Source organism: Nestor notabilis, unplaced genomic scaffold, assembly GCF_000696875.1.
Source record: "Nestor notabilis isolate BGI_N333 unplaced genomic scaffold, ASM69687v1 scaffold11549, whole genome shotgun sequence".
NCBI classification, from domain to species: domain Eukaryota; kingdom Metazoa; phylum Chordata; class Aves; order Psittaciformes; family Psittacidae; genus Nestor; species Nestor notabilis.
The window spans coordinates 20,302-47,542 of NW_009942397.1; the positions used below are offsets into that span (position 1 = coordinate 20,302).

Consider the following 27,241-nt stretch of genomic DNA (forward strand, 5'->3'; position numbering starts at 1 on the left):
GAGATGAAAGAGTCAATGTTTCTGTTCAGTGGTATAACTGTTCCAGATGGATTACACTGGAAGTACTAATATGCTCTGCTTACAAGCTTCCATTCGTTCAACCAGGAGAGTCTCTGATTCAGTAGTCTTTCTATGCTTTCTGCCTCAGAACAGTTGTTTTGATGTTACTTCTAATGAAATGTGTAAGTGCACAATTGTTTGAAAAAAAGCAAGCATGTATCTCCATAGTTTCAACTGTTCCTCGAGACACGTACAAATAAACTTTCTGCATCTACCCTTGAGTCGCTTATCTGAAAAAATGTTGACTCTGTGAAAGTACTGGAAAGAAAGGGGGTGACTCAGTTAGTTTTCCCTTATCTCTAAGTGTAAGACCTTGCAGAACTTGGTTCTCTTGGCCAGTGCCACTAGAAAAATGTGATATGCATTGGCCATGTAATGGAGCGTCCAGTATATAAACAGTATAGCCCAAAAATATTGCTCCAAAAGTGTGTAGTGATGTTCTATTTAGCTTTGTATATTTTATTCAAAAGACATTTTTTTCCCTAAACAAGACTAGCTTATTTTTTTTTTTTTAGTTTCAAGCATTTTTTTGTACTTACTGCACATACATTTTTCTAGCATGCTTGTCAAATTGCAAAGATCCAGCCAATTTAAAATTCATGAGACAGTTAAAAACCCCACAAAGAAGGCTGAGAAGAGTTCCATTTTGAGTTTGCAAATTTCACGCTTAAGCAAAATAAGATATGTATGGAAGACAGTTGCTTCCATTCCTGCATTCTTAAAGCCTTTGAGAAGTTAGCTTTGGAGTTTTAAAATACCAACTCTATTTTTCCTTTAAAATAAATTTATTTCTTGGATAAGGAATTTGTTTCATGTGAATGTACCTGTCTTCACATCTTGCACAGTAGTATTTAGTGTTTCCTTAAGGGTAATATGGTGCTCTGCTTTCATTTGCATCTTTGGAATAAATGAGACTATATCTAGAATAATCTTTTATTTAAAGGCAGTACCAATTATTTATCATCTGAGAAAACAGCAGTCCTCAACTATTTACTAGTAGCTGTTGAAGGACTTAACAGCAGTATGTTTGTCTTACGATGAGGCAGGAAATGCAGATGTACCTGTCCAGTTGTCTGCAGATCACTTGACATGCCACTGTTCCCTGTTGTGTACACCGTTAAATGACCAGAATACAACTTCAGCTAAATTTTATTCATATGACTGTGCATAGGCAACATGGTTGCTGTGTGTCTAGTTCATTTCATTGTAGGTAGTGTGTGGAGCCATGGCATGCACTTACTGCACATGTGCATTCTTGGCAGATGACTGTTCAAGTGCATTTGCACAGAGGGAGAGCTTACATTTTCATTGCAGACATTAGTAACTGAGGGGGGGGGGGGGGAGAGACAGACACCACAGGTAGACTTCTAGAACAATTAGCTTTTTTCTGCTCCTGTCCAAAAAGCTTGTGTGAATGGGAAGCAGTAAGTAGGTATACTGAATGAATAATTCTGGTGGCAATAATAGACCATAGAACCATCCGTTGATTAATTTGGCATGTAGAGTTTCATGCAAAAGCAGACAAAAAAAGTTTGAAGGTACTGTATTTGTGAAATAACCAAATTGTTAACTAAAACCCTAGAAGCATTTTAAAGCAGAATTACAGGATTTGGAGAAAAAAAATAAATCCGTATTTTAGGGGGTTTTGTTGTTTTCAAATAGTGGTTCTATCTTTTTGTATTTGCTTTTGTTGTTAACACAGAAAAAGCTGCAGACAGACCTTAAGAAACATTTATTCTAATGTGCATATACAGTCTAGTAGTATACAACTGAGGCTGTTGGAAAAACCTCAGAAATCCCATGGTGATTTTGAGACCCAGACAATTCCTTTACCATGTCTCCATTTCACACATAACCAACATGTAGTGCAAGTGTAATTCTCTGTAATGAAGGGCACACACATTTTTCAGAGATACTTTACCTGTGCTATTAAACCTAATGCTTCAGAAGCATACTTAATACTTATACACACTGTTCTTTTAAAGATACAAACTGCATCGAGATTCATTTCTGTTCTCAGTTATCACTGGAAAATAGCTCTATTTCCAGAACAGTGAGATTTTTTAAAGCTGGTCTGTAATAAAAATGCTGAAATGACTTTACTGTATCAGCGGTTTCCATGCAATGAAGAGGAAAGTAAGTTTGAATAATACGTATAAACCCAGAATTATATTTTAAAAGATTTGTAAGTCTGTAAGTGCTGTGCTGCAGACAGTGAATAATAAACTTTCGGACTTCAGACTTCCACATCTATCTTAACAACACCTTGAATGCTTTGAGCAAAAATTATTTCCTTGTATCAGTTTTGTTAATAAAGAAGTAATTTATCAGAATTATCACAGAAAGAATATGGAATTTCCTTTGTGCAGTTATTTTTCACTTCATGTATTTTTGTCTTATTTCTCTAGACTAGGGACAGTGTGACTGAAGACATACATGAGATTTTTATTTTTTTTTCATTGTAAAAGTGCACTTTCTTTAGAGCTTTCTATGCCCACTTTCTACACAGGTATAGGTGTTTTAATAGTGGTGAGCATGTTGTCTGTTTCCCTGTCATGTTGGTTTCCTGCTACTACTGGGAAACCACCTTCGTTTGTGACCCTGTGACCATGTAGTTTAATTACAGTGTAATTGTTAGATGACTTAACCATTGCGATTTCTGAAGGAGATAGTGGGTTTTGATAAGTTTATAAATGATATAATTCTGTGTCACTTTGGTGCTTTTATCTGATGTAAGAGCAGTTTGACTTTAAGAACCAATAATGCACTTCATACTTACTAAAAGAAATCATGGAGACGAGGTCTAAAAATGCATCTTTGATAGGAAACAGGCAAGCTAGTAGTGAGCATGTTGGTATCGTTAGAAATGATCTGCATTGTTAGTTATGAGCTGCATTTAGTTATGTAAAAGAAGGACGATATGGCCAAGTTGGAGTCAAGTAAAATGCTTAACAAGAAGTAATTGAAAAAAAACCAGACAAGGCTTTCTGTCTACTTATCAGTGATGGTCATTAAGCAAAACTTCTGAAGTTGTTTGAATTTCCTGTTTTGCTGGTCATTTTTGTCTGCTCTTCAGAAGTTTCTGCTTTAAAGTATGTGATATTTTCCAGTGTGTGACTTTGTAGTAAGTTGTTCAGAAGTGGTGGTTCTGTCATCTTTCACATCTAATTTGATGCCATGTTTTGAGCTGTCTCTTTTACTCCTCTGCAGGTTTTCTCATGCCTTACAAATGGTGGGGTGGGGAGTTATTATCGTTGTTCTCTTTATTCTTCTAATATAACTCTTTTACTTACAACATGGGATATAACTAAGTTTTGTTTATAGATGGAAGTGGAGAAAGAGGTGAGAAGGATGCCAGCAAAATCACAACCTATCCACCAGGGGCTGTCCGCTTTGACTGTGAACTGAGAGCTGTGCAAGTCAGTTGTGGATTTCACCATTCAGGTAAAAAAAAAAGTGAATCAATGTTGATTATAGCATAGTGGGGTTTTTTTATTACTATTATTTTTTAAATGTTTTCATATGTGTTTTTACTACTTTGTGTTTAATTTTCAATAAAGATGTACATAGGAATGGTAAAGTTTGGAACAGTTGTAGTATCATTTTGTAGGCTGCTACACTGTCCTTCAACAGTGAGAAGGACTGTAAGTATCATATATTGAGCTTTAAGCAATTTTTGAGTCATTTGGAAACATCTGCATGGCACAGTTCTAGTCCTGCATACAGATGCCAGCTGTGAAGGATTGTGCAATCTGGTATAGATCTTTCAGTGTTTCAGTAGGGATCATTAACTGTGCTGCTCAGAAAGGCTAACTAGCACTGGTGCAATGCCATATTAATATGTGCATGTCAAAAATATTCTTCTTGTTTGTTTTTCAGTGGTTTTGATGGAGAATGGTGATGTTTACACATTTGGATATGGGCAGCATGGGCAACTTGGACATGGTGATGTTAATTCCAGGTGAGCTGGTAATTAAAGGATGTGATTGTGTATTGCTGTACTGCTGCATAAAATGTGGCTGAATTTCTGTTTCTCTGTAGTAGTAAGCATGAATAGTCAAATACAGTGCAAATAAAGTTGATAAGCTCTTGTTCTGCGCTTCTCCATACGTCTCTGGATAGAGGTACAGTAACAGTACTGTGGTACCATATACATGAAGACTTTTGCGTAAAGTTATTATCAGAGCTTTGATAACTGAGTTGAGTTGAAATGCTTCTGTCTCTTTAATTCTCCCTACATACATGAGAATGACATTGAAATCTCATTGAATTTCATTATTTCTGTAAAATACTGCATATGCAATAATTATAATAGTATGATGTTGTAAACCTAGATTAACCTGTTTCCGTTACACCATTGACAGTAGTTTAGTTATGATAAAATCTCATTTTTATTTATTATTACTCTCCAAAGTAAGTTCACTAAGGTTGAGTCTCAGTTGCATTTTGTAGACACTTATTTTGGATGTCAGCATGAGAGTGATGTGTGCTTTCTTTGCTGTCAGTGGAAATGGAGAAGTCAAAACAGAGTGTGGAGAGCTATTTGGCTAATCACCCACTACTTAACTGTTTTAGGTATGCTTAGTAGCTCTGACAACTTCATGGGCTTGATCTCCATTGACTACAGTGACATGATTAAATATAGGCGTCTTTAATGTGAAGCTCAATCTCACCCTTAGTATCTCATCCTTAGCATCTTATCTACTCACTAAAGTAAAAAATCAGTGTCCTGCCATGAAAGGATATGTAATAATGTTGTTCTTGGGCACATACATATTCTATGTAACATGTAAGGTGGGATTTTGAATAGTAGAAATCACTGGACGTACGCTTTGTGTATGTCCAGTAATGCCCAGTATCCTTATGTGAAAGGCATACTGAGTGAAGCATCTGTGACCTGTCTTCAGTTCTGTCATTTCTCTTTTAGTAGTGAGAATGAAAATTACTAAACATCTATCCTCCTAATCTCTTTGGAGACTTCCATATAATTTCTTTTGTCAAGTTTCTGAAGAAATCTTCATCATCTTAAAATTTTCATGGGATTCACTAAACAAAAGGGGGAGAGGGAAGGAAGGAAGTTTACCGGAAGTGTTATTCTGTATTGACTGCTGTGCATAATGCTAGTCTCTAAACTGTTACCTGCTTAGTTTGCATTGGACTGGTGAATGCAGTCTGTGTTTCTGCCTATGGCAGAGCTGTATCATAGTTAAGTACCCTGGTTTTCATTCCTGGAAATTCTTGGACACTTGTTCCAAGCTACAATGGCTTTTAGCTGGCAATTCAAGTCACTACTAGAATAAGGCCAGTTTTGGGTTAAAGACTGAAGAGGTACAAATAACAGTGGCATTTGTACTGGTAACAGTGTCTGCTGTTTCCAACTTTGATGAAATCACTTGGCTTTTCTGAAGGCATCGGAGCTATCTGCTGTATCTGTCAGAATTTCAGGCGGTAAGCCCCACATCTGTTGCTTATTTAGACAGAGACTGGATGGAGACCAAATGCAGTTCCAAGTGAGATCCTAGAAGAGAACATGAAATATCCTGTCCCAAAAGATAGTGCTTGACCAGGCCTAGAAGCTGAGGAGGTGCAAACGACCTGACACTGATCATTGTGTCACAACAGACCCTAGAGAGTGTCTGAAAAAAGCCTTGGAAGAAATTTGGAGTATGTCCTGTGCATGAGAACTGGCTGTAGTACTATATTGCTGTTTAGCGCACTCATTCAAATTATGATTTCCTCATTGATGTACTTCTTTTTCCAGCTTTAAGTAGAGATCTCTCCTCTATCCTCACAGTAAGGGATTCAGAGAAGGAAACAGGGAGTCCTTATGCAGAGTTCCACCTCAGTTGGGACGCAGTGGTGCTCAGATGGCCAGCTCCAGCCAGGTCAGTGGTATGTCAGTCATGCAGTGTGTCACATTGCTTGTATTGACTTCAGGAAGACTATCATCTTCTGAATCCAGGAACTGATACTCTGCTGTATTTCTGGGAGAGAGGGAAAGAAAAAAAGAAAGGAACCAGTGTTTAGACAGCCTAGCTAGTATATCTAAATATGGGACCCCTGAAAACAAGAACTGTAAGGGAAAATACAGGAGCTCTCATTGTCATCTGAGGGAGCCATCTTCATTGCCAGATGAAGCAATTATGGAAGTTCCTGGGCAGCGATTGATGACTTATCCTTTCAGAGACTTCTGTCTTGCAGTGTAAAGATATAATGGTGAGACCTTCTTTTTAAAAGTCTTGAAAATGCTTAACTATTTGGAACTTGTCCAGGCATGGCTTTCTCCTTAATTAAGGATTTTGTACTTCTATATTAGAGTATGGTAAACACTACAAGTTCTTCCCCATACTTCAGTAGGAATGAGGCATATTACACACTCTGGAAGGACTTACTACTACTTTTTTATGCACAGAAACAAACAAAACATCAGATGAACAGGACAGTGTGATTCTTAATAAATCATTAATAGAACTGAAATGGTGTGGAGGAACAAGCAAGATGCACAAGGTGGTGTTATTTTTTTTTCTCCAGCCATTCACAGATGGACCACTTAAAAATGCAAGTGGTCTGTTTCCTGGGAGTCCATCTTTTCCTTACCAGTATGTTGGAGCCATTGAACTAGTCTGTGTGGGCTTTCTATTGTAAAATCCACAGAGGCAGATGTTGATGAGCTATTCATGAATCGTACATGAAGGATTTGTCAGTCTCTGCTAATATTCTCATCAAATTAGATGCTGGTGGGTTGAAAGTGGAAGCCAGAAATGCTTTGCAGAATCTAACCTTGGTGAAAAATAGCATGTCTTGTATTCAAGTAAGCAAAAGCCTGTATGTTGCTGATGAAGCTGGGACTTAAAACTTCAGGATCTTTCTATTATTGTTCAAATATTACCTGCATTTCTTGTGCAAACTGTTGCCTTCGGCACTACGTTAGCAAGAACATGATCTGGCAGTGAAGCTCAAGGGATGGAACACCTGAAGTAAGACAATCCTGAAGTGATTTTGCTTCCGGAGGTTCAACGATAACATGGAAGAAAACTGAGCAGACCTTCCATGGACAGTCAGCCACGTTTTGTTTGAAGATGAAGTGTGGATGCTATACTCTATTAATATCTCTAGGGAAAAAAAAAGTTTCATTATCTCTGTTTATTGGACCGTGTTTATAGGTACATCGTCTGACTATTTTACTACTTATGTGTGGGTCTTATTTACATCTTTTCACCATACTTCCAGTTACCTCAAATGTAAAAATCTCCATTTTCTTTTTAACTTCATACTGTCCAACTCTGCCTGCAACTGGCAGAAGTTACTACTGGTTTCCTTTTACCCACTACACAGTAACAGCCCATGGGGACCCTGAATTTACACCAGCACCAGGATCAGTTGCCCCAAGTGGCATCATTCTGGAGCTGGCAGCCAGCGATTGCCTGGATAAGTGCTATGAACAGCAATTGTCCAAACAGTTAATGCGGGATGAGGTTTCAAAGACCACATCTGCTCCAAGGAATGCTTACCTTTCAGCATTGAAGAGAGTTTTGGTGTGGACAGTCAAAATGCATTTGCACCTTCTGTGGGATCCTGAGATACCAATGCATGTGTATCTGCTGTTTTTTGTTCAGCAATCTTACGTTTTCCCAAGGGATCCCAGGTTACTTTCTATATAGTTGAGGCTGGTCTTCAGTGATTGACCTGTGCCATATCCAGAAACCAGAGAATCTGTGATTTAACACCCATGTCTGTCAACTCCATCCCAGAAAAAACTTCTTGCTTTCTCTCTTTCAAATGGAGAAACACTAGTTATCAAAACTGTGTTCAAAGAGTCTCTCAGACTCTTAAGAGTCTATGCTGACCTCTTCTGTTTTCAGTTTTAAAGGGATAGAGAAATAGCCAATCCTATTTGCAGGTTTTAAATTCCATATACACCAGTCAAACTAGCTTACTGTATTTTTCAAGATCCATCCTCCTTTCATGAAGTGAAAACAATTTTTCTGTAATTTAACTTTATTTTTTTGATGTAGTTTAGTGTCTTGAGCTTTTTTGTTTTCAGTTCCTTAGTTGATACACTGTAGTTGGCTGTTCGAAAAACTGGGCGATCTTAATAAAACAGCCATTTAAGAAGATAATGTACAACATCTCTCTACATTAGTTGCTTGTCCATTTTTGTTTTGCTTCTGCCAAGGGAATTTCATACACAGCATGCAGATAACTTTGCTGATAGATTCAATTGGAAAAACAAAGATACATACTTCTGATGTTAATAGCTTAGTTTTTATGCATCAAAGAGATGAAATGTTTTTGTTTTGTTTTGGTTTTTTTTGTTTTTTGTTGTTTTTTTTTTTTTTTAAGCATAGGATTGGTAATTCTGTGCCCATCACTATCAGAATTTTGAGGTAGAGGAAAAAAATGGTAATAAAAGTATTTCCCTTTAACAGGAACTATATGTTGTTTCTGCATCAGTGCTTTTTTGAGCTTCCTTAAAGTTAATGGGAGACAAATGTATTATGTTTTTTCTGGTTTTAAGATGTTTCATCATTGGTGCTGCTGCACTTGCTCTCTGTGTCTGTGTATAATGTTACTGATGTCCAAACCCATGTGCCTGTAGTCCAACAAAGGCTACTATGTATGTAAATGTCATGTTGTGCATGCTCTACCAAATTTTGTGCTGCCCTTCACTCTCTCCATCTCCACTAGAATTGCCCGCTGGAAGCTACATTCGCCATGAGGGAATAGTTTCTTTCTGTATACCTGTGTTCCCCCTCCTTCAGGTCATCAACCTATCTTCATGCTACATTCCTCTGTTCCACATCTCTGTATGTTCACGTCTTCTTATCTGTCCTTCCTTACTGAACACAATGCCTCTCCTTCCTCCTGCTTTCTCATGTTCTACCTGTAAGTCAGCCAAATTCAGAATATGCAGACAACCCATATTTTTGCACATCAGCTGCTAAACAATCACTAGATGACCGTGGTTTGACACTTTTTTTTTATTCCATCATAAGACAAACTGTTCTTATTTTAGAATAATTTACTTTTGAAAGTGTGTGTTTAAAAACAAGTTTAAATAGTGCTGCTGTTCTCTGGGATTAGAGTTCCCAAACACAGATTTATGTGGGAATAACTCATTCTTCAAATTCACTGTCTTTCTAAGCCCACAATAAATTTGAAGTCTAGGTAGGCATTCATTATGGGATTCAAAGTCTGATGCAGGTCTTGTAGGCTCCTATTTACTTTGTTGGATTGAGATGATGTTTTAGTTTTAGTATCTCTATTTTTTATCTTTTCTGCTATTGGTATTACAAGTCATCACTTCAAGTTTTCTTTCTTTGCTTTTTGATCATCCTGTTGGTTTTTTTTTTCCATCATTTTTACTGGAATAGGAAATTTATTTTCTTATAGCTGGGAGACACATGGATTAGAATTTTTCAGATCTTCCTGGAAAACCATTTGAAGAGGTTTGTTCTTTCTTGAGTCTATGATCTTAACGGAGAGCGGTATCTGAATGCGTTATTCTCCATTAGAAATGGAGAATAATGCATTAAAATAATGCGTTAGAAAGCTGATGAAGGTGGGTAGACCTTTTCTTTCTTTTATAGTTCCCTAGAAAAGTGATCTCAGGAAGGCTATGTAAATGTTGCTTCTGGTAATTGTACTAGTGTACTAACTACATAAGGCTTTTGGTTGCTTCATAATGCAAACAGTTTGGGGTTTTTGTTAAGTGCTTCACCAGAGGTCCTCACAAAAGTATTCTTTTACTGCTGCAGTTCATTGCAATATATTTTGTATACATAAACACACATATATATCAGTATAACTACAGTAATATTAATGGAATCCTACAACTAAATATTAAATTAACTGGTTGTATTCGATGCTAATTTCTGAGTTTAACTGAAGAGAGGATACTTGATCTGCTTCCCTGTTACAAGATGGCATAAATTTAAATATCTGGTACAGTCTTTAAAACCTCTGTTTCTTTAATATGTAAGATGTTGCTTGACTCTGATTCCATGTAGTATGTGATCATAGTGAATACATTTCACAGTGATTGAAATCCTTATAATACTAATTTGTGTGTTAAATGTTGCATAAGCATGTATTAATACAGAATTCTTTTATTTTGATACAGGGGATGTCCTACTTTGGTGCAGGCATTACCAGGTCCTAGTACCCAAGTTACTGCTGGGAGCAACCATACAGCTATTCTCTTACTGGATGGCCAGGTTTTCACTTTTGGAAGTTTCTCAGTAAGTAAATAATAATAATACTTACTCATGGGAATATGCTAATACTTAAAGTACTGTTCAAAAGACTTTTCAAAACTGTTTATACTTGTTCTTACAGAACTACCTATGACTTCTGCATGTCTTCTGTGTCTGTTATGCTTAAAAATGTGGCCTCTAATGTTGTGGTTAGAAAAGCACAATGCCAGAAATTCTTGGTGGTTTTTATTTTTTAATGAAGATGGTGATTTAGAACTGGGTTATTCTGTAAGGTGCACCAGCTTTATCAAACTCTTACTGTTGCAAGCTTGGTTGAAAATAAGTATATATTACATATGCTATGACCTGTCTGTCTGCATTCATTCGAAAAAGTAAGTGTCCTGTTTTCTGCAATGAGTTGCAGAAGTTATGCTCCCGCTTGAGGGGAGATCATTGGTCAGTGTAACACAGCATAACTCTGGTACTCTCTACTTTCATATCCACATGGTATATATTCTCCTATGTCCATGTGGAATCCATTCTTATGGTCACTGACTGTATGCAGAGGTGCTTACTCGGGCATTTTATGCTCTTTTTAGCTCAAGTTTGGTGTGCTGATTGATTTCTAGGTACTTTTAAGAGGTATTTGCTCTACAAGACCTGAAGTCCATAGAACTTCAGAACTGAGTGGAATTTAGACTGTCTGAATCTGGATGTAGATAATTCCCTGTGCACTCTGTCCATCCACCGTCCTTTCATTCATTCCTTGTTTAGCACTTAAGCTGTTGGAATTGAGTATTGAAGGAGAATGATGCTTTTATATTTGATGGATAGTTTGAGTTGCATTAAAAACAAAGTTCACTCAAAAACCTGACTGAACAGGGAGAAGGATATCTGTCAATGTCTTGTTCCTTGTATTTAAATGTGTAGCGCTTCACTTACAGTAGCCATTACTTTCTGAAGGTAATTTTGTGGTAAGATATCTCTTCCAGATTACTACTTTCGTATATTATAACTATCAAAGTAACTTGTTAATCTTTGAGACTTAGTGTTACTTACTAATTCTGTATTCTCTCTATAGAAAGGTCAGCTTGGCAGGCCAATTCTGGATATGCCTTACTGGAATGCAAAACCAGCACCTATGCCTAATATAGGCTCCAAATATGGACGCAAAGCAACATGGATTGGAGCAAGTGGAGACCAGACTTTTCTCAGGATCGATGAAGCTCTCATTAATTCTCATGTGCTTGCTACATCAGAGATATTTGCAAGCAGGCATATAATAGGCAAGAACTCCTCTATAATATTTAAATGCTTATGGAAATATTAGAGGAAAAAATAGGTTCAGTCATGTGAACAGTGGAGGAGCAATAGGTCAAAAATGTGAATCGTAGAATCATAGAATAGTTTGGGTTGGAAAGGACCTTAAGATCATCTAGTTCCAGCCCCCCTGCCATGAGCAGGAACACCACACACTAAACTATGTCGCCCAAGGCTCTGTCCAACCTGGCAATATTTTGGCTGCCTAGTTGTACTGCATATGGTGATACTAGTTCCTTTAGAAATAAGTTTTAGTAAAAACAAAAGTGTAAAAGTCTAAATTTTTCTTGCATTAAATTCTTACTGTAGTTTATTTTTTGCTGTAGCAGTATATCTGTTCTTCCCTGCTACGTTAATGCTTGTCCTGGTTTCAGATGGGATAGAATTAATTTTCTTCCTAGTAGTTGGTACAGTGCAGTGTTATGGCTTTAGTCTGAGAATAGTGCCACATAATGAGTGGAATCTTCATGTTATTCTGCTCTTTTTGCTCCATGATCTAGGTTTGGTACCAGCTTCAATATCAGAACCTCCTCCTTTCAAATGTCTTCTGATAAATAAAGTAGATGGCAGTTGCAAAACATTCAATGATTCTGAGCAGGAAGACCTTCAAGGTTCTGGTGTGTGTCTGGATCCTGTCTATGATGTTATTTGGAGGCAAGTGTGGATTATAGCTGTTAACATTCTAGTATAGAAATCCCATTTGAAATATTTTGGGAGGCTGGAGATTGATTATGCTCATTTCCCTAGTAAATGAAGAACAATATTTACTCTTCCATGTATGTTTTCTCACTTTTTATGATTTGTTCTAGTAAGCCAGAAACATACATCTCTTGCCTGATATTTATTTATTTATTTACTTATTTTCTTTTTTCATAATTTTCTTTCTAGTCTCATGATGTTTGGAGAACTCCAATCTATTCAGCTTATTTACTGTTTTATTCTATCTTTATTTGCCTCCATATGCTTAACACTTCACTGAATAATTTTCTTGCCATACCCAGCTTCCACAACCTTATATCTTATATCTTTAATCTTCATCCTTCTCTCTGGTATTAGTGGTTAAGACTTCATAGGAGAAGGGGTGGAGTAATAGTATTTTCAGTTCTGACATTATGAGAGGTCAACATAAAGATACTTATATATATGGCTTAGACATTCAAATTCTGGTTGTACTTATTTCACAGTCTTTGGGGTTGTTGCTTTCAGTGGAGTCTTTGAGCAGGCATAGATCATAAGCCCTTGTTCCAAAACAGAATTGTAACATTCAATTCTTCTATAATGATTTAAAAGCTATGTTAGCCAGATATTGGGAGAGAAATACGACTGTAGTCCAAGTGCAAGTGATTGATGATGTTTAAACTCTTTGAAGACCTAGGAAAAACAAAAATAATCACAGTTAGAATAAAACAGAGAGCCACCTAGTCTGTATTCATCTGAAAAAGTTACTATCATGTAGGATCAGATCCTTAAAAGATCCCTGTGTCTGTAGGCTGCTTACATCCTACTTTGGATGTCTTCATCCAGAATTCCATTCTTGTTTAATAGAAAATGTTAAAACTGTCAAAGAAGAGATGTATTAATGAATATGCCCTTCGGTAGTGAAGTATCTGGTATATTAATTATGATTCCTGGACATTTTTACTCATGTCTGTTTAAATTCTGTTTCTCTGTACAGAGAGACAGCATTCCTGATTATATAGATTTTGTGACTTCTCCAGGTAGTAGTGAAATTGAAGTGGTTAAATAATTTCATAGGGGTGTGTGTATAAACTTGCACGTTGCTAACTTGTTGAAATCCTGAATACAGGTTTCCTATAGTATTTCCTATAGTATTTTTCATTAAAACTATTTCTTTCTCCATTAGTTAGACCGTCTTAGCCCCATTTAGAAAAGGGTAGCAAGTGAAAATTTTTTGTGTGCTTATTCAGAACATTCCCAGGGGCCTAGGTCTTCTGTTTCTTCCTTTTACATAACGATATCAATGACATAATTTTTTTGTCTTTTTTTTTTCCATTTTTTTTTTCTCCATGTTAATTTACAATATAGAAGGTCTTTGTAGTCCCTTGTTTATGCTGCACTTTTCTATAATCCCTTAAAATCTCATGAGGTGATGTTATCCATTTAAAAAAGCCCAAACAAAATACATTGGATTTCTCAAGATGTTTTTATTCTTATTTGAAGGTAACCCTTTCACTTTCACTTGGCATTTTTGAGCAAACCTGCCATTATATATAGTACTTTGCTAGTTAATTCATGCCTCTTAATAGATTATACCATTTTAATATTGCCTTTAAAAAGTGTCTAACATTTTCTGAAATTTGTAAACTCATAATGTGACTGTTTAACTTGAAATGCAATAAAAATGGTTTTGTCTTTCCTAGTGTGTTGCGCTAGTAAAGTTTATATGCATTTGGTGTAATGATCTACATTTTACATTAAATAGCTTATAAAATTTAAATATCAGTTAGATTTTTTAAAAAATTTTTTTAGTAGGTGAAAGGTTTTTTTTTCACTCTGTTTTGTCTTGTTCTAGGTTTCGACCAAATACTAGGGAACTGTGGAGTTACAATGCAGTAGTTGCGGATTCCAGACTTCCCTCAGCTCCAGACATGCAATCCCGGTGTAGTATTTTGAGTCCAGAACTTGCCCTACCAACTGGTTCCAAAGCTCTAACCACCAGATCTCATGCAGCTTTGCACATTCTAGGTATACATTTATAGTTGCTGAGTCAGAAGCTTAGATGAAATAAAGTATAATGTATAAATGAATCCCAATCTAACAGCTTTCTGACTTTTTTTTTTTTAGTTAAAATCTTACTTTGTAATCTTTCACTGTTGGTCTTAACACTTAAGATCTGGCTGATATGTGTTATTTTTAATCAAAATAGTTATCTTCTGCTATCTTAATGATGCTTGAGGGTTTTAGAGTTCTGATGGAACCTGCTATTAGGGGTCAGCAAGAGACCTTCTTAGATGATTTTTTTTTTTGACCATCTGCAGAATAAAGTCAGTACTGATAAGTTAACCTGGAGTTTCCAAGAGACAGGAAAAAAGTGATCTTAAATAAGCTAATTTTATTTTAAAGTAAATGCAGTACCTGAAATTAGAATTTTCTCTTGTTAATTTTATAAAATGGGGCACTAACATTAATAAGATTTCCTTTAGTAGTCTAAAAGGCCTACCAAAACAAAAAATAATCCCATGATATTAATGTATAAACTGGCCATATGCAACATATGCAGTGTTTCAAAGCACAGCTTTGGAAGTCGTTTTGGGTCACTTGCTCACTAATTGTGATGAGCGATCTGTTCCTTGTGTGTGAGATGTGATAAATTTTAAATTAGAATGGTTTGTGTTGGAAGGGACCTTAAAGATCATCTAGTTCCAACCCCACCTGTTACAGACAGGGACGTTCAAATCTGCTCCTAATTGTTACTACTGCAAGTCTTTGATAATATGGGAAATCTAAAAAGGGGAAAAAAAGGTGGTGTTGTTGGCAATTTTACTGTTGTAAAAGTTGCAAAGTAGATTTAATCACATTACTTGGTTATTCTGGAAGATGAGTAATTTAAATGAAATTGATCTTCAGCAGTGATCCTTGAGATTCTACAGCAGTGACCCTTGACCTAGTCGAAGCTATAATGATATTTGGTAGCATATGTTTGGTCATTTCCGTTTTGCTGATTATAATCAACAGTAAGAAATTTTGACTTCTTTTTGGTTTTGCTGTCTTTTAGGTTGTCTTGATACTTTGGCTGCTATGCAGGACTTAAAAATGGGTGTAGCAAATACGGAAGAAGAGACTCAAGCAGTAATGAAAGTTTATTCTAAAGAGGACTATAGTGTTGTTAACAGATTTGAAAGTATGTACACAGTATAATTTCATAGCACAAGCCAATCAGCTTGCGAAATGAAAGACTGAGGTAGATTAACTGTATTTATGCTGTTCTTTTTTTCTGCAGGCCATGGAGGAGGCTGGGGTTATTCAGCCCACTCAGTAGAAGCTATCCGTTTCTGTGCTGATACAGATATTCTGTTAGGTGGTCTTGGTCTATTTGGAGGTAGGGGTGAATACACTGCTAAAATAAAGGTAAGCTTTTTAGTTTGGTTTTAAACAATATTATGTGTCAAAATCAGAACTTTAGAAATGCCAGCTAAAACCTAATTAATTTTATTTCTTGATGAATGAGTGGTTTGCTGTATATTAAAAGCACTTGTAATAGAACTAGAAGGCAGCTTCTCAGTGAGAAGTAATGAAACTTATGCAGGTAAGGTGGTTGAAGCAGACATCTGAGAATTATTCTTACTTGCCAAGAATTGGCCCATTCTTACTTTCACTAAATGCTATGCCATCTTACAGGTGCCTTGAGCAGATATGGTGGTGGGTTGAAGGGTTCTGTTATCTGTTTATACAAAGCTCAGAGGTCCACCTACAGAAAATTGGTGTTGTGGGCTTCAAGTTAGAATTGAGTCTGATTCTAACTAACATGAGGGACTGCTTCTCAAAACCAGAAAAAAGAGTGCTTATCAGTAACTTCTCAGCTGGGATCACTCAACTGAGAGTGAATGGCACCAAAGATACTTAACGCTGCTGTGTGCCACATGTAAGAATGATTAGGGATGGAGCATGTGTAAAAAAAAAATTATTTTAAATAAATTTTTTATTCATTTAAAATAAATAAACAAACCTGACTTTGTATAAAAGAGTTCACTTAAACATACAGTGTTATAACAGAACTCTGGTTTGCAATGAGTAGTTTCTGTTCCTGCATTTAATAAGGATTTCAGAAAGTCCCCAAAACACAATGTAAAGGAAGAATCCAATATCTGTCTGAGATTTATATCTGATTTATAGATTTGAAATATATTTTTGTTGTTACTTGACATTTAGTGGGTTATTGAGTTCTCTTTTTCTATTTTCAGATGAATAGGTATTCAGGTTTGTTTTAGGGAAATAGATGGCATATGATTGGCAGTAACATTTGCATAAGGCAACAGGAGATCCAGAATAAGTAGCTGTACTTTATTCTAGTTTAACACAGTGACTCGATATTGCAAATGATTAAAGAAATCCAAGAAACTTAACAAAAAAGCCCAATCCATGACTAATGTTTAAATACTAAAGGTAGTAACCCTGTGGAAGCACACTAGTATTGCTTTTTCAATTTGTTTCTGGTTGTCTAGGATTAGTTTATAGCCAAAAGAAGAATTGCCAGTCATATTGCAGATAAACTGTGTGTTAAATAGATGTTTGCAAGGGAAGTCATAGATGTATTGTGGTCCTTTTTCAAACTCCTCAAACTGTAGAAGTTATTTTTGACTGAGAAACCCCAGTTCTTTTGCAAAAGGTGTCGTCTTTTGTCCTAGTCACCAACTGTTTATGGCAGCATTGACTAGCTCTGCTAAACAGTCAAGCTCTCCTTTTCCAGAGAAGTTGAGTAGATCTTCAGTGCATTTCAATCTGTCACAAAAGCCTGCGCCTTCTGCCCAACATTGCCTTTCTTGGGTACTCTGCCTGCCTGCCTGCATTTGACCTGCCTGCAAGTGGAGTTTCTCCACTAAGAATGTATCTGGGTATAAGGCGGGGGGGGGTGGGTGATGGGTGGGGGGTGTCAGTGTCAGTTGCTATTTCTTGACAGTTAATGATAATACAAAATCCTGATTTCCAGGTGGGAATCTGTGGGAATCACAATTCTGTCAGTGATAGTAACTGGCAATTACTTTTGGGGAGAAAGGAGTAGACAGTTTACAGAACGCCAGACAGGAAAAAGTGGTATTACAAGGTTTCTAACACCTAAGACATATTTTTACCTTTTCTTCTTACTCCACCAGTTGTTTGAGTTGGGTCCAGATGGGGGAGACCATGAGACTGATGGAGACCTTCTTGCTGAAACAGATGTCTTAGCATATGATTGTGCAGCTAGGTAAGATGTTTTCCTTATCTGTGGCTATCTACTTCTTGATCTTTATTTATGCACATTTTTAAATCACTTTAAACATCAGAGATGATGTACATCTTTAGAAGTTTGTAACAAGTGATGTAAAACTTAGACACAAACAAAGTGTGTTGGGTAAAGCAGTAAAACGCCAAATACCTCACCAGACCACTATGGCACTAAATTAAAAGGCAGCAAATCATTTCACACTTGTTCTTGTATAAATCAAAGTCAAATCCCATATTCCTGTGATGAGAAGACAAGACGTTGCAGCAGCTCTTTTGAATGCTTCTATCAAAAGAACGCTTTCGAGCACAAATGGGTATTGTCATTAAACAGTTCATCATTAAAATTACTGCAGTATGAAATTATCATAACCAAAAGAAGAGTTATTGTGCTTCAGCTCATTAGAATACAGTTACTGCTTGATAGATTTTGTGCATATGGATGGGGTTAGCCATGCTTTAGCTGCTTTTTTGTTCGCTGTTATGAAATAATTTAACATTCAAATCATCCATGACTACTTTTAGGTTTAATTCTTATGTATCAATACTCCTAAATATATACTTTGTTAAATATTCATGTGTAATTCCTAAGAATTCACGTATAAGCTCTTGTCATTTACAGAGGCTTTCTGGAATTGAATTAAAATAATATAAACAATACTTTATAATTAATACTTTATCTGCAGTATCATGTATTAAATGTAATTGGGCTTGTGTGTGTTAATTTAACTTAATCTTTCCTTACTCTATTTGGCATTTGATATCTGATTGTTTCAAAATGCAAGCTCAAGCTAGACTTACGCATTTGTAGGTCCTTCTGATTTTTTTTATTTTTCTAATTACTGAAGTATTTTTCAATGAAATATTTTTATTTTCTGAATATTAATAGATGATTGACAGTGCTAACTAAATTCCATTAATTCTCAATTTTCTTTTAGAAGCAGGGTGGAATTCATTAAAGATTAATTTGAAAACTAATTCATATGTGTCTTTTTCAAAATTTATTTATCCCAGAGAGAAGTATGCAATGATGTTTGATGAACCAGTACTCCTGCAAGCTGGCTGGTGGTATGTCGCCTGGGCAAGAGTGTCAGGACCAAGCAGTGATTGTGGATCTCATGGACAGGCTTCTATTACTACAGATGATGGGTATATTTTTTTGTTTTAATATATATATTTTTTTAATGCAAAAGAAGATATCTAGTATGACTGAACTAATAATTGGATTATTTCCCTTTCAGTGTTGTATTTCAGTTTAAAAGTTCCAAGAAATCAAATAATGGTACAGATGTTAATGCAGGGCAGATCCCGCAGTTACTATACAGGTAATATTTTGATCTCTATTCAGAACAATTTATTGACATGTTTTTTAAGCAGAAGCCCTGTATGCCAAACATGTGCCAAAATAAACATATGTTTCCTGAAATTATTACTGTATTAGGCTAAGGAAATCAGTATCTGAAAAATTCAAGGAAAATTTATAGTGTCTTTGAGAAATGTAATAAACCCATTATAACAAGTTATTTCTTTGCAGTTTTTCTTGCAGTCATTCTTCATATATTTTGAGACTTTAATTTAGCTCTGTAGAGCCTAATGGTTTCACCTGATATGCTTCATTTTTCTACTACCTGGCAAACCTCAGTTTAGGAGCAGTGTACTGTCAAAGAGATGAACTTAATGAACACCAACCCTCCATCCCCCCAAAAAACAACCCAAAAAACCAAAGGAACAAACATCTAATTGTCCTTTACGATAAGTTACCATAAACTTAACTATTCTCATGTTAAATGTTATGTAGCTCTGTTTTTAGAAGCAAGAGCTCTTTCACTGTATTGCTAGTATATTTTTCAGACTTCCTCAAATATATACAAACCCTAATTTTATATTTTATGTGCATATATGTATATATTGCCATCTGCCCCCACATTAATTCTGAAGCTTGGAATTTCTTCATAGCAGTTCTTTTGCTATGTCCTTTGTAAGCATGTCCTTTTCTGAGTCTCTTATCAGAGCAGCTTGCTTTGGTCGGTAAGCTTTGTGTCTATCTCTCCAGAGGAAAATTTCATTTTGACTGATGCACATAAAGTCCTGGCATAACCTGTTATCATTTGAGAGATTTCCATGGAGAGACGGCAATAGGGGCTTCTGAAAGAAGGATATGGCTGAAAAGCCATGAGTGGCACAAAAGGAAAAGTGCTGTAGTAATAAGTGCTGTCTGCATTTTTATGTCTCCATATACATTTTACTTCTACGAAACTACTGCTATTTAAGGAATAATATTTCTAGTCTTAAAATGTCATCTTATTACAAGTAAATACTTGTAATAATTTCATGTATAATTAAGTCTCAACTTTATTATCAGTTGTCACAATCCTGCCAATTGAACAGAATTCTAAATATTTCATTACAGTTCTGTATTTTATTACAGTTTACATAACTGGAGGAAGTTATGCAGAAATTGAACATTTTTTTGTTAATTACCTTAAAATTTTCTTTGACTTTTGTTCCTCTTGAACAATGCAAACAGTAAAAACTGCTACAAGTAAAAAGTGTAGTCTTCCAAGTCAGTTCTTTAAATTGTTCTTCCAGGCTGCCAACAAGTGATGGCAGTGCATCTAAAGGAAAACAGCAAACCAGTGAACCTGTGCATATTTTAAAGAGATCTTTTGCCAGAACTGTGTCAGTGGTGAGTATTGTCAAGAATCTTCTGTGTTCCCTGCAAGTTCTTTCATACTTGGAAAACAGAAAGACATACATGTGGAAATAACTGATGATATTTTTCTGTCTGCTTTATCAAGCAGAAGTTAGTTACACTGATACGTACGTACATACATACATACATATATAAATAAAACATTGTCTTTTTTTACTTTTCCTGAATATTTCAGGTGTAAACTTAAGCTTGGTATTGACCTGAGGGTAAGAGCCTAGAAATACACTTGTTTTGCAAGGTTGAGCTTACTTAGATTTGGGGGTTCATACTTGCTGATCGTAGTCAATGTACAAGCCTTACCTCCTGCCAAGCAATTAATATTTTTAGATTTTTGAGGAAGCTTTACTATATGCTCTCCTCCATGGCTTTTAAATTACTGTCATTAATTAGTCATTGGTGAGATTTGTCTTCCTCTTGGATGCATTCCAGTATACACTGAGGATCAGATAGCATTCAGTTTAACTTTCATATGCTGAGGAAAAGAGTATTAATAGGCACAGTGAACTGCAACTATAAATAGAAGATAATCTGCAGTTCTTCACATACAAGGAGGTTAGTCACATTGTGAGAAATACTGCATTAAGTTGAAATGCAGTATTATCATGCAAGACAAGGGAAATGTAATCATCATGTTTTTTTAAAATATGGTCCCTTCCTTATCTGTTACAAGCAATTATTGTTTTATTTTCAGTTTCATCCTGGTTTATATTTCATACTGCGTTACATGTACTGTCAGTATTCTCCACAGATAGTTGTGATGAAGTTACTGCTTCCATATGGCCACTCACAGTAAAATTTCCTTAGCCTCATGCTTTCATTTATGTATTCTGCATTTCCTCAGTATTTTCTAATTAACAGAGTTACCTTCTCCTGTTCAGGTTTCTCTTACAAATATATTGTCTACACAATTTACATTTTTAGTAATAATTTTATTAACATATTAATAGCTACTCTTAATTCATGTTTGCTTAAAAAAATGCATTAAGCTGTGAACTCTTTATTATTTTTAATTCTTCACATTGTATCCTCTCTCTTCATTATCTTGCTGCTGTTATCCCTCATGATCTGAATTGGGATAAGAGGGGAGTTTTGGCTTTCTGAAGCATTAGATATTGTAGAATTAACTTTTGAACAATTAACTTGATTGTTGCAGCTTGAAGGTATACCTGCAGCTTGAAGGTATTCGATACCAAATACTCATAGTTTGCCTTCTGAGGTACAGTTTTATGAAACTATCAACCATATTTAATAATACTAGAAATCATTTTTTGGACAAACAAAACTTTTTAAATCCTTGAGTTTCTTGTGGACTATCATGTGCTTCTTTTGAACTTTCAAGTATTGTAAATGTGATACAGTTCCCATGATCCTGCATATCCTAACTGTTTAAAGACAAAGAGACAGCCCTGGTAAGTCTTTGCTGTTAGGACAAGAATATATTTTGCTAAAAGTGAGTATTGCACTATTCATATGCAGACAAAGCAAGTAAAATATATTGAAAAATCTGTATTACAGGTGAATACAAACAGTTGCTAGTTCTTAAGTAACTGGGAGACTTCCACACACATAACATTATAATATGTTATAAATTGCTTTTAGCATGCTATTACAGTGCAGTCTTCCCTAACATTCTTGGTGCTCTTTATTCTCAAGCAAATAGGATTTGTATGTTGTATGGGAGATGTGTAGAGACATATTTATGTTTTCATAATAAACACAGATATAAATTCTATTTGCTTTTCATCTTATACGAATGCTGAAAGTTCGCTTTTTGTTGTTAACAAAAAATCTGTCTTCTCTGTCCTTCCTAACCTGAAATAGGAATGTTTTGAATCTTTATTGAGCATTCTTCACTGGAGTTGGACTACACTAGTGCTGGGAGTTGAAGAACTTCGTGGGCTTAAAGGATTCCAATACACTGCTACTCTTTTGGATTTAGAAAGGTTGCGTTTTGTGGGTACTTGCTGCCTGAGGTTGCTGAGGGTCTACACCTGTGAAATATATCCAATATCAGGTATTCTGTAAACCACAACATCCTCTAGATTTGCTTGTTTCATATTTATCAGCAGATAATCTACAGGAGATTCAAAATTTGATCTAAGTATTCATATAGGATATGCTGTCAGATGAAATTGCCTATACAGATGGCTTTATTGGAGCAGTTAAGAGACTTGCTGTCAGAAATGGGATACTTGCAATAATCTGCATAACTAAGCATCCAACACCACAAGTTTACATTAACTTGTGTGTATTTTAAAGTTAATTTCTTTTTTGGCTTGACAGTTGAGTTGTTTTGGACTAACTGGTTTTTTGTTTGATTTTTTTTGGGTTTTTGTTGTTTTTTTTTTTTTTCCCCTGTACATAGTAGTTGCTTTGCTGGTGAGCACAATTTAAATTTGAGGACAGTGTCTGTTTTTCATGCCTGTACATTAACAATGCTCATACAAAACCAATTTGTATGGGACTTTGAGAAACCTGGCCTAGAGGAAGGCATTCCCACCCATGACAGGGGGATGGGAAGGCCTCTTCCAACCCAAACCATTCTGTGATTATGAAAGCCCAGAAAATTGGAAGTTTCTGATGTTCAGGTTTCTTTGATGTAGTTTAACACCCTTCACTGTTTTCCTTCTGAAATTAGCTTCACTGAACGTAGGCTTATCAGTGTTACTAAATTCTAGTTGGTTTATTTGCATGTAAAATGTGCATTTTAATATGAAAATGTTTCATTTACTTTTACATTTTAATGCTCCTCTTTGTCTAATCTTCTAGCTACAGCTAAGGCAGTGGTAGAAGAAACGAGCAAATTAGCAGATTGCATTGGGAAAACTAGGACCTTGCTGAGAAAAATTTTATCTGAGGGAGTTGATCATTGCATGGTGAAGTTGGACAACGATCCACAAGGATACCTCAGTCAGCCTCTCACTCTTCTAGAAGCTGTTCTTCAGGAAGGCCATAACACATTCACAGCTTGCTTTCATTCATTTTATCCAACACCGGCTCTCCAGTGGGCATGTCTTTGTGACTTGCTGAATTGTTTGGACCAGGTACATTAAAATGGCATAAATAAATACTACAACTTAGCTTTTCTTTTTGCTCAAAGAGAAGCCAAGTAGTATTTAATACCTTTATTCCTTTTTTGTGTGTTTTTCTTGGTTTGCAATTTGAATTCTGCTACGGTTTGGGGTTTTTTTTGATAATTGGGGTTTGAGTTTTGTTAAGTGCACAAGTTCAATAGGAACATAGGAACTTCTGTCTCTATTAGCAGTAAAATTCTCACTGGGACATTGAAGGAAAATTTGTGGTGCTCGAAACTGTCAGCACCTGCTTTTTCGTTGAGGCCATGCCTTACGTGTGATTACTCTTGCTGCATGTTGCTTAGGAGCATACACATGGCGGTTTTCATACCCATCACTAATAGCTGAATAATTTCTCAATATTAAATGTTAATAACTGTTCTCATACACCAAAGTGTATGAGAAGCTGGCAATATTGTTCTATAATCAACAACTTTTTTCTAAGTGTCTTGCTTATTGTGAATGGGCATCCCCACTCAAAAAGTATAGTTGCTTGCTCGCATTGATTGCAGTGAGATGTAAACTATTTTCTTTCCAATTTGCATGGAAATTCATTTAGCATATAAAAATTTAAGGAAGAGTCAGTTCCTTAATACATTATTCTGATTAAATTGATTAGTTATAATACGTGCATTATATTCAAAGGATGTCATAGTTTCAGAAGTAATTTTAAATGGGTTTATTATTTTAAAACATGTAACCCAACAAATTTTAATGACTCCAATTTGAAAGATCTCAGTGGAAGCTCATGAGAGAAGATAATGTAAAGTTCACAGGAAAGCTAACAGTATATGAAATGCTTTCTCTACATTATTCTTATAATTGTGATAGAACTGGGAAGTTCCTTACAAAAGTAGTTTCTTCCTCATTTACTCTGAATGCAATGGTACCTTTCTGTTAATTTCTTTTTATGTTTTTAGGATATCCAGGAAGCAAACTTCAAAACCTCCAGTAGCCGGCTTCTTGCTGCTGTTATGTCTGCTCTCTGCCATACTTCAGTAAAACTGACCTCTATCTTTCCAATTGCTTATGATGGAGAGGCATTGCTGCGATCAATGGTTAAACAAGTCAGCACTGAGAATGACTCTGCTCTGGCCCATCGTTTTCCTCTTTTGGTTGCACACATGGAAAAACTTAGTCAGGTTAGGTTATATTCTAACAATGTAATGGCTTGTTTTACTTTGCAACAAAACCCAGTTATGTAAGTTGAAGTTTTAGCTTTATAAGGATGTAACTGAATTGTCTGAGTGTTTTCTTTCTAAAAGGCCTGGTTTAGAAACCTATTATTTTTGTCTAAATTTCATCTTTTGGTCTGAAGTGTTCCAATTATTTCTTGTTTGGAGAATGTCTGAGCAATATTAAATTGGTAGCAATACAGTTTGGAGTTGTCTTCCATAGCATAGTTTTTTCTGCAACAATTTTCAGCTTTTTTTCCATAATCACAAGAATTAACATATGGGTAGATACAGTGTTTTGAGGAAGAGTCAACACAGCTTTGGTAATAGAGTCATGTCTCAAAGTGGAATTTTTAAAGGAGTCAGCAAGCAGGTGGACAAGGGAAGGCCAGTTCATACAGTTCTATCAAAGCTTATTATTAAACCCTTGGGCTCCCAAATGTAGTAGTATTGCAGTTCTGTTATTTCAGAATAGATTTACAGGAATAAAAGGGTAAAGATGATAATCAAAGATATGGGACTACGAAATAGTAGTAGTTCTTCACTTCAGAAGACAAGAGGGGTAAGATCTTACAAAATTATAAATTACTCATGAAAGGTAAATAAAGGATAATATTTGAGTCTTCCAATACCAAAAGTTTGGAGCAACCAGAGACCTTAGCAAAAGGTAAGTTGAGAAGACTGCTGTCTTCGTAAAATACACAGTTAAGCTGTAGCACATATTCCTGTAGGCAATTATTATGCTAAAAGCTTTCACAGATTTAGAAAGCACCTGTGCAAATTAATGAACAGGGAAATCACTAAACTTATTAAATGTAAACAAAATATTTCCGACTTAGATACTTCTCCTTCTTAACTGCTAAAGATAGAAAGAGTTCTCTGCAGGCATCTGTACAGGTTTGCTTGACCTGAATGTCTTCCTTATCTGTTTACTACTTGGATATTTTTGGGAGACAAAATGGTAAGAGAGAAACCAACAGTAGATCTGATTTTATTTTTCCTTACTGGGAATGACTTTGAGTATGGGTAACTGTTTTGAAAAACAGTGGATGTCATAGTTAGGTAGAAGATACAGTAGATGCCTAAGCTTAGATTTTTTTTTTTCATAGTCTTCATTCAGTAAAGAGCAACTGTTTTTATAAGCATCCCACCACTGGTTTTATCATACCTGTTTACATTGAAGAGTCTCTTTGCTGACATCAAAGCCAAAAGCTTCTGAGTTTATTTTTATGCAATGGGGAGGACAATCATACGAAGAATTCCATAGGTAGCTGTATATCTGTTGTATTCTAATGTATTCTAATAGATAGTATGGCAAGGAGGGCTGTAAGAAAAGCTCTCTTCTAAGAGAGACATCTATATATCTTCCCAATGCAGTGAACAAAGTCGATGTCAGCTTATTATGGAAATCAAGAGCATTAATAATTTTTGTTGAAGGAATAGATACTATAATAGCTTTGAGAATTAATTTTTTTCTTACCCTCTAGACAATTTCATATTTTTAAGAGGTCACAGGTTTCTCAATTATCTAATTCTTATAATATGTGAAAATCAATATTTTCTTTTGTTTAAAGAACATTGTAAGAATGATGTAATTTGCCATTTTTCTCTTCAAAATGCAGAGTGAAGAAAATGTTTCAGGGATGACAAGCTTTCGGGAAGTGCTGGAAAAGATGTTGGTCATTGTTGTTCTACCAGTACGGAACAGCCTTAGAAGAGAAAATGAACTTTTCTCTTCACATCTGGTTTCTAATACCTGTGGGTTGCTTGCTAGTATTGTGAGTGAGCTTACAGCATCGGCATTAGGATCTGAGGTAAAGATTCTATGAAATCATTACTAGAAGTCTTCCAGGACAAGTATATTATGAATGTGATACACACTGTGACAGAAATTTTGCAGGTGCGAACTCATCCTATAAAATATATATTTAAATTCTTGGAGAAAAAAAAAAAAAAACAACAGAAATCACATTCCTGATTATCCTAGTTAATTCCCAATTACCAGAAATCATATTTTCTTTTTAGTCAGTACTGATAGAAGCTGTATCAGTGGCATCTTCTATGTTTTATCAGTTGACTTTTAAAATCTACCCAGTTGAAAATCTCATAGTTTAGTTCACTTCGCTTTATTAAAGTTGTCTAGTGTTTAGCATTTAATATTTTTCTGGTGCTTGTTTTTAACATTCTACAGGTTGATGGGCTGAATTCTCTCCATTCTGTCAAATCCACTCCAAACCGATTCACTAAAACAAGTCAGGGAAGAAGCTGGAATACTGGGAATGGATCCCCTGATGCAATATGTTTCTCTGTCGATAAACCTGGCGTAGTTGTAGTAGGATTTTCTGTTTATGGTGGAGGAGGAATTCATGAGTATGAGCTGGAAGTATTAGTCGATGATGTAAGTACTGCATTTGCAAAAACTATTTGAACAAAAGTAATCTCAGAGTTTTTACAGTATGTTTTACAAAATAAAATAATATTATTACATTACAGTCTAGGCTACCAGTGAAATAGTGTACTGGTAGTAGGGTTTTTTTGTTTGCTTGTGGTGGTGATTTTTGTGGTATTGCAAGCTACACACTATATCCAGTAGGCACCTTACCCTGCTTATGATCTCAAAATCTTACTTTATTACAAATAATATTTGAAGTATCACGGGTCTTTCACTTCCTGGAGCTAAATGTAAATTAGTATCAGTTGTAAAGACCAATTTAAAACCATTTAAATCAATAATTGAAGGAAGGGATTGCCTACCAGCATGGT

The 27,241-nt window shown here is 35.6% G+C and overlaps 1 protein-coding gene across 1 annotated transcript in view; it reads left to right on the forward strand.

The window, feature by feature from the left end:
• Positions 1–27,241, forward strand: part of LOC104411052 (E3 ubiquitin-protein ligase MYCBP2-like) — a gene marked incomplete at both ends in the record, with an annotated part of 67,454 nt that overhangs the window by 19,902 nt on the left and 20,311 nt on the right. Inside the window, 17 exon segments of the mRNA XM_010021381.1 lie at positions 3,385–3,504; positions 3,940–4,021; positions 10,184–10,301; positions 11,338–11,542; positions 12,077–12,230; positions 14,110–14,282; positions 15,313–15,438; positions 15,538–15,665; positions 17,408–17,499; positions 18,531–18,665; positions 18,758–18,841; positions 20,106–20,202; positions 22,051–22,243; positions 22,999–23,273; positions 24,224–24,445; positions 26,101–26,292; positions 26,670–26,876. Of these exon segments, the coding sequence (XP_010019683.1) occupies positions 3,385–3,504; positions 3,940–4,021; positions 10,184–10,301; positions 11,338–11,542; positions 12,077–12,230; positions 14,110–14,282; positions 15,313–15,438; positions 15,538–15,665; positions 17,408–17,499; positions 18,531–18,665; positions 18,758–18,841; positions 20,106–20,202; positions 22,051–22,243; positions 22,999–23,273; positions 24,224–24,445; positions 26,101–26,292; positions 26,670–26,876 (2,603 nt within the window).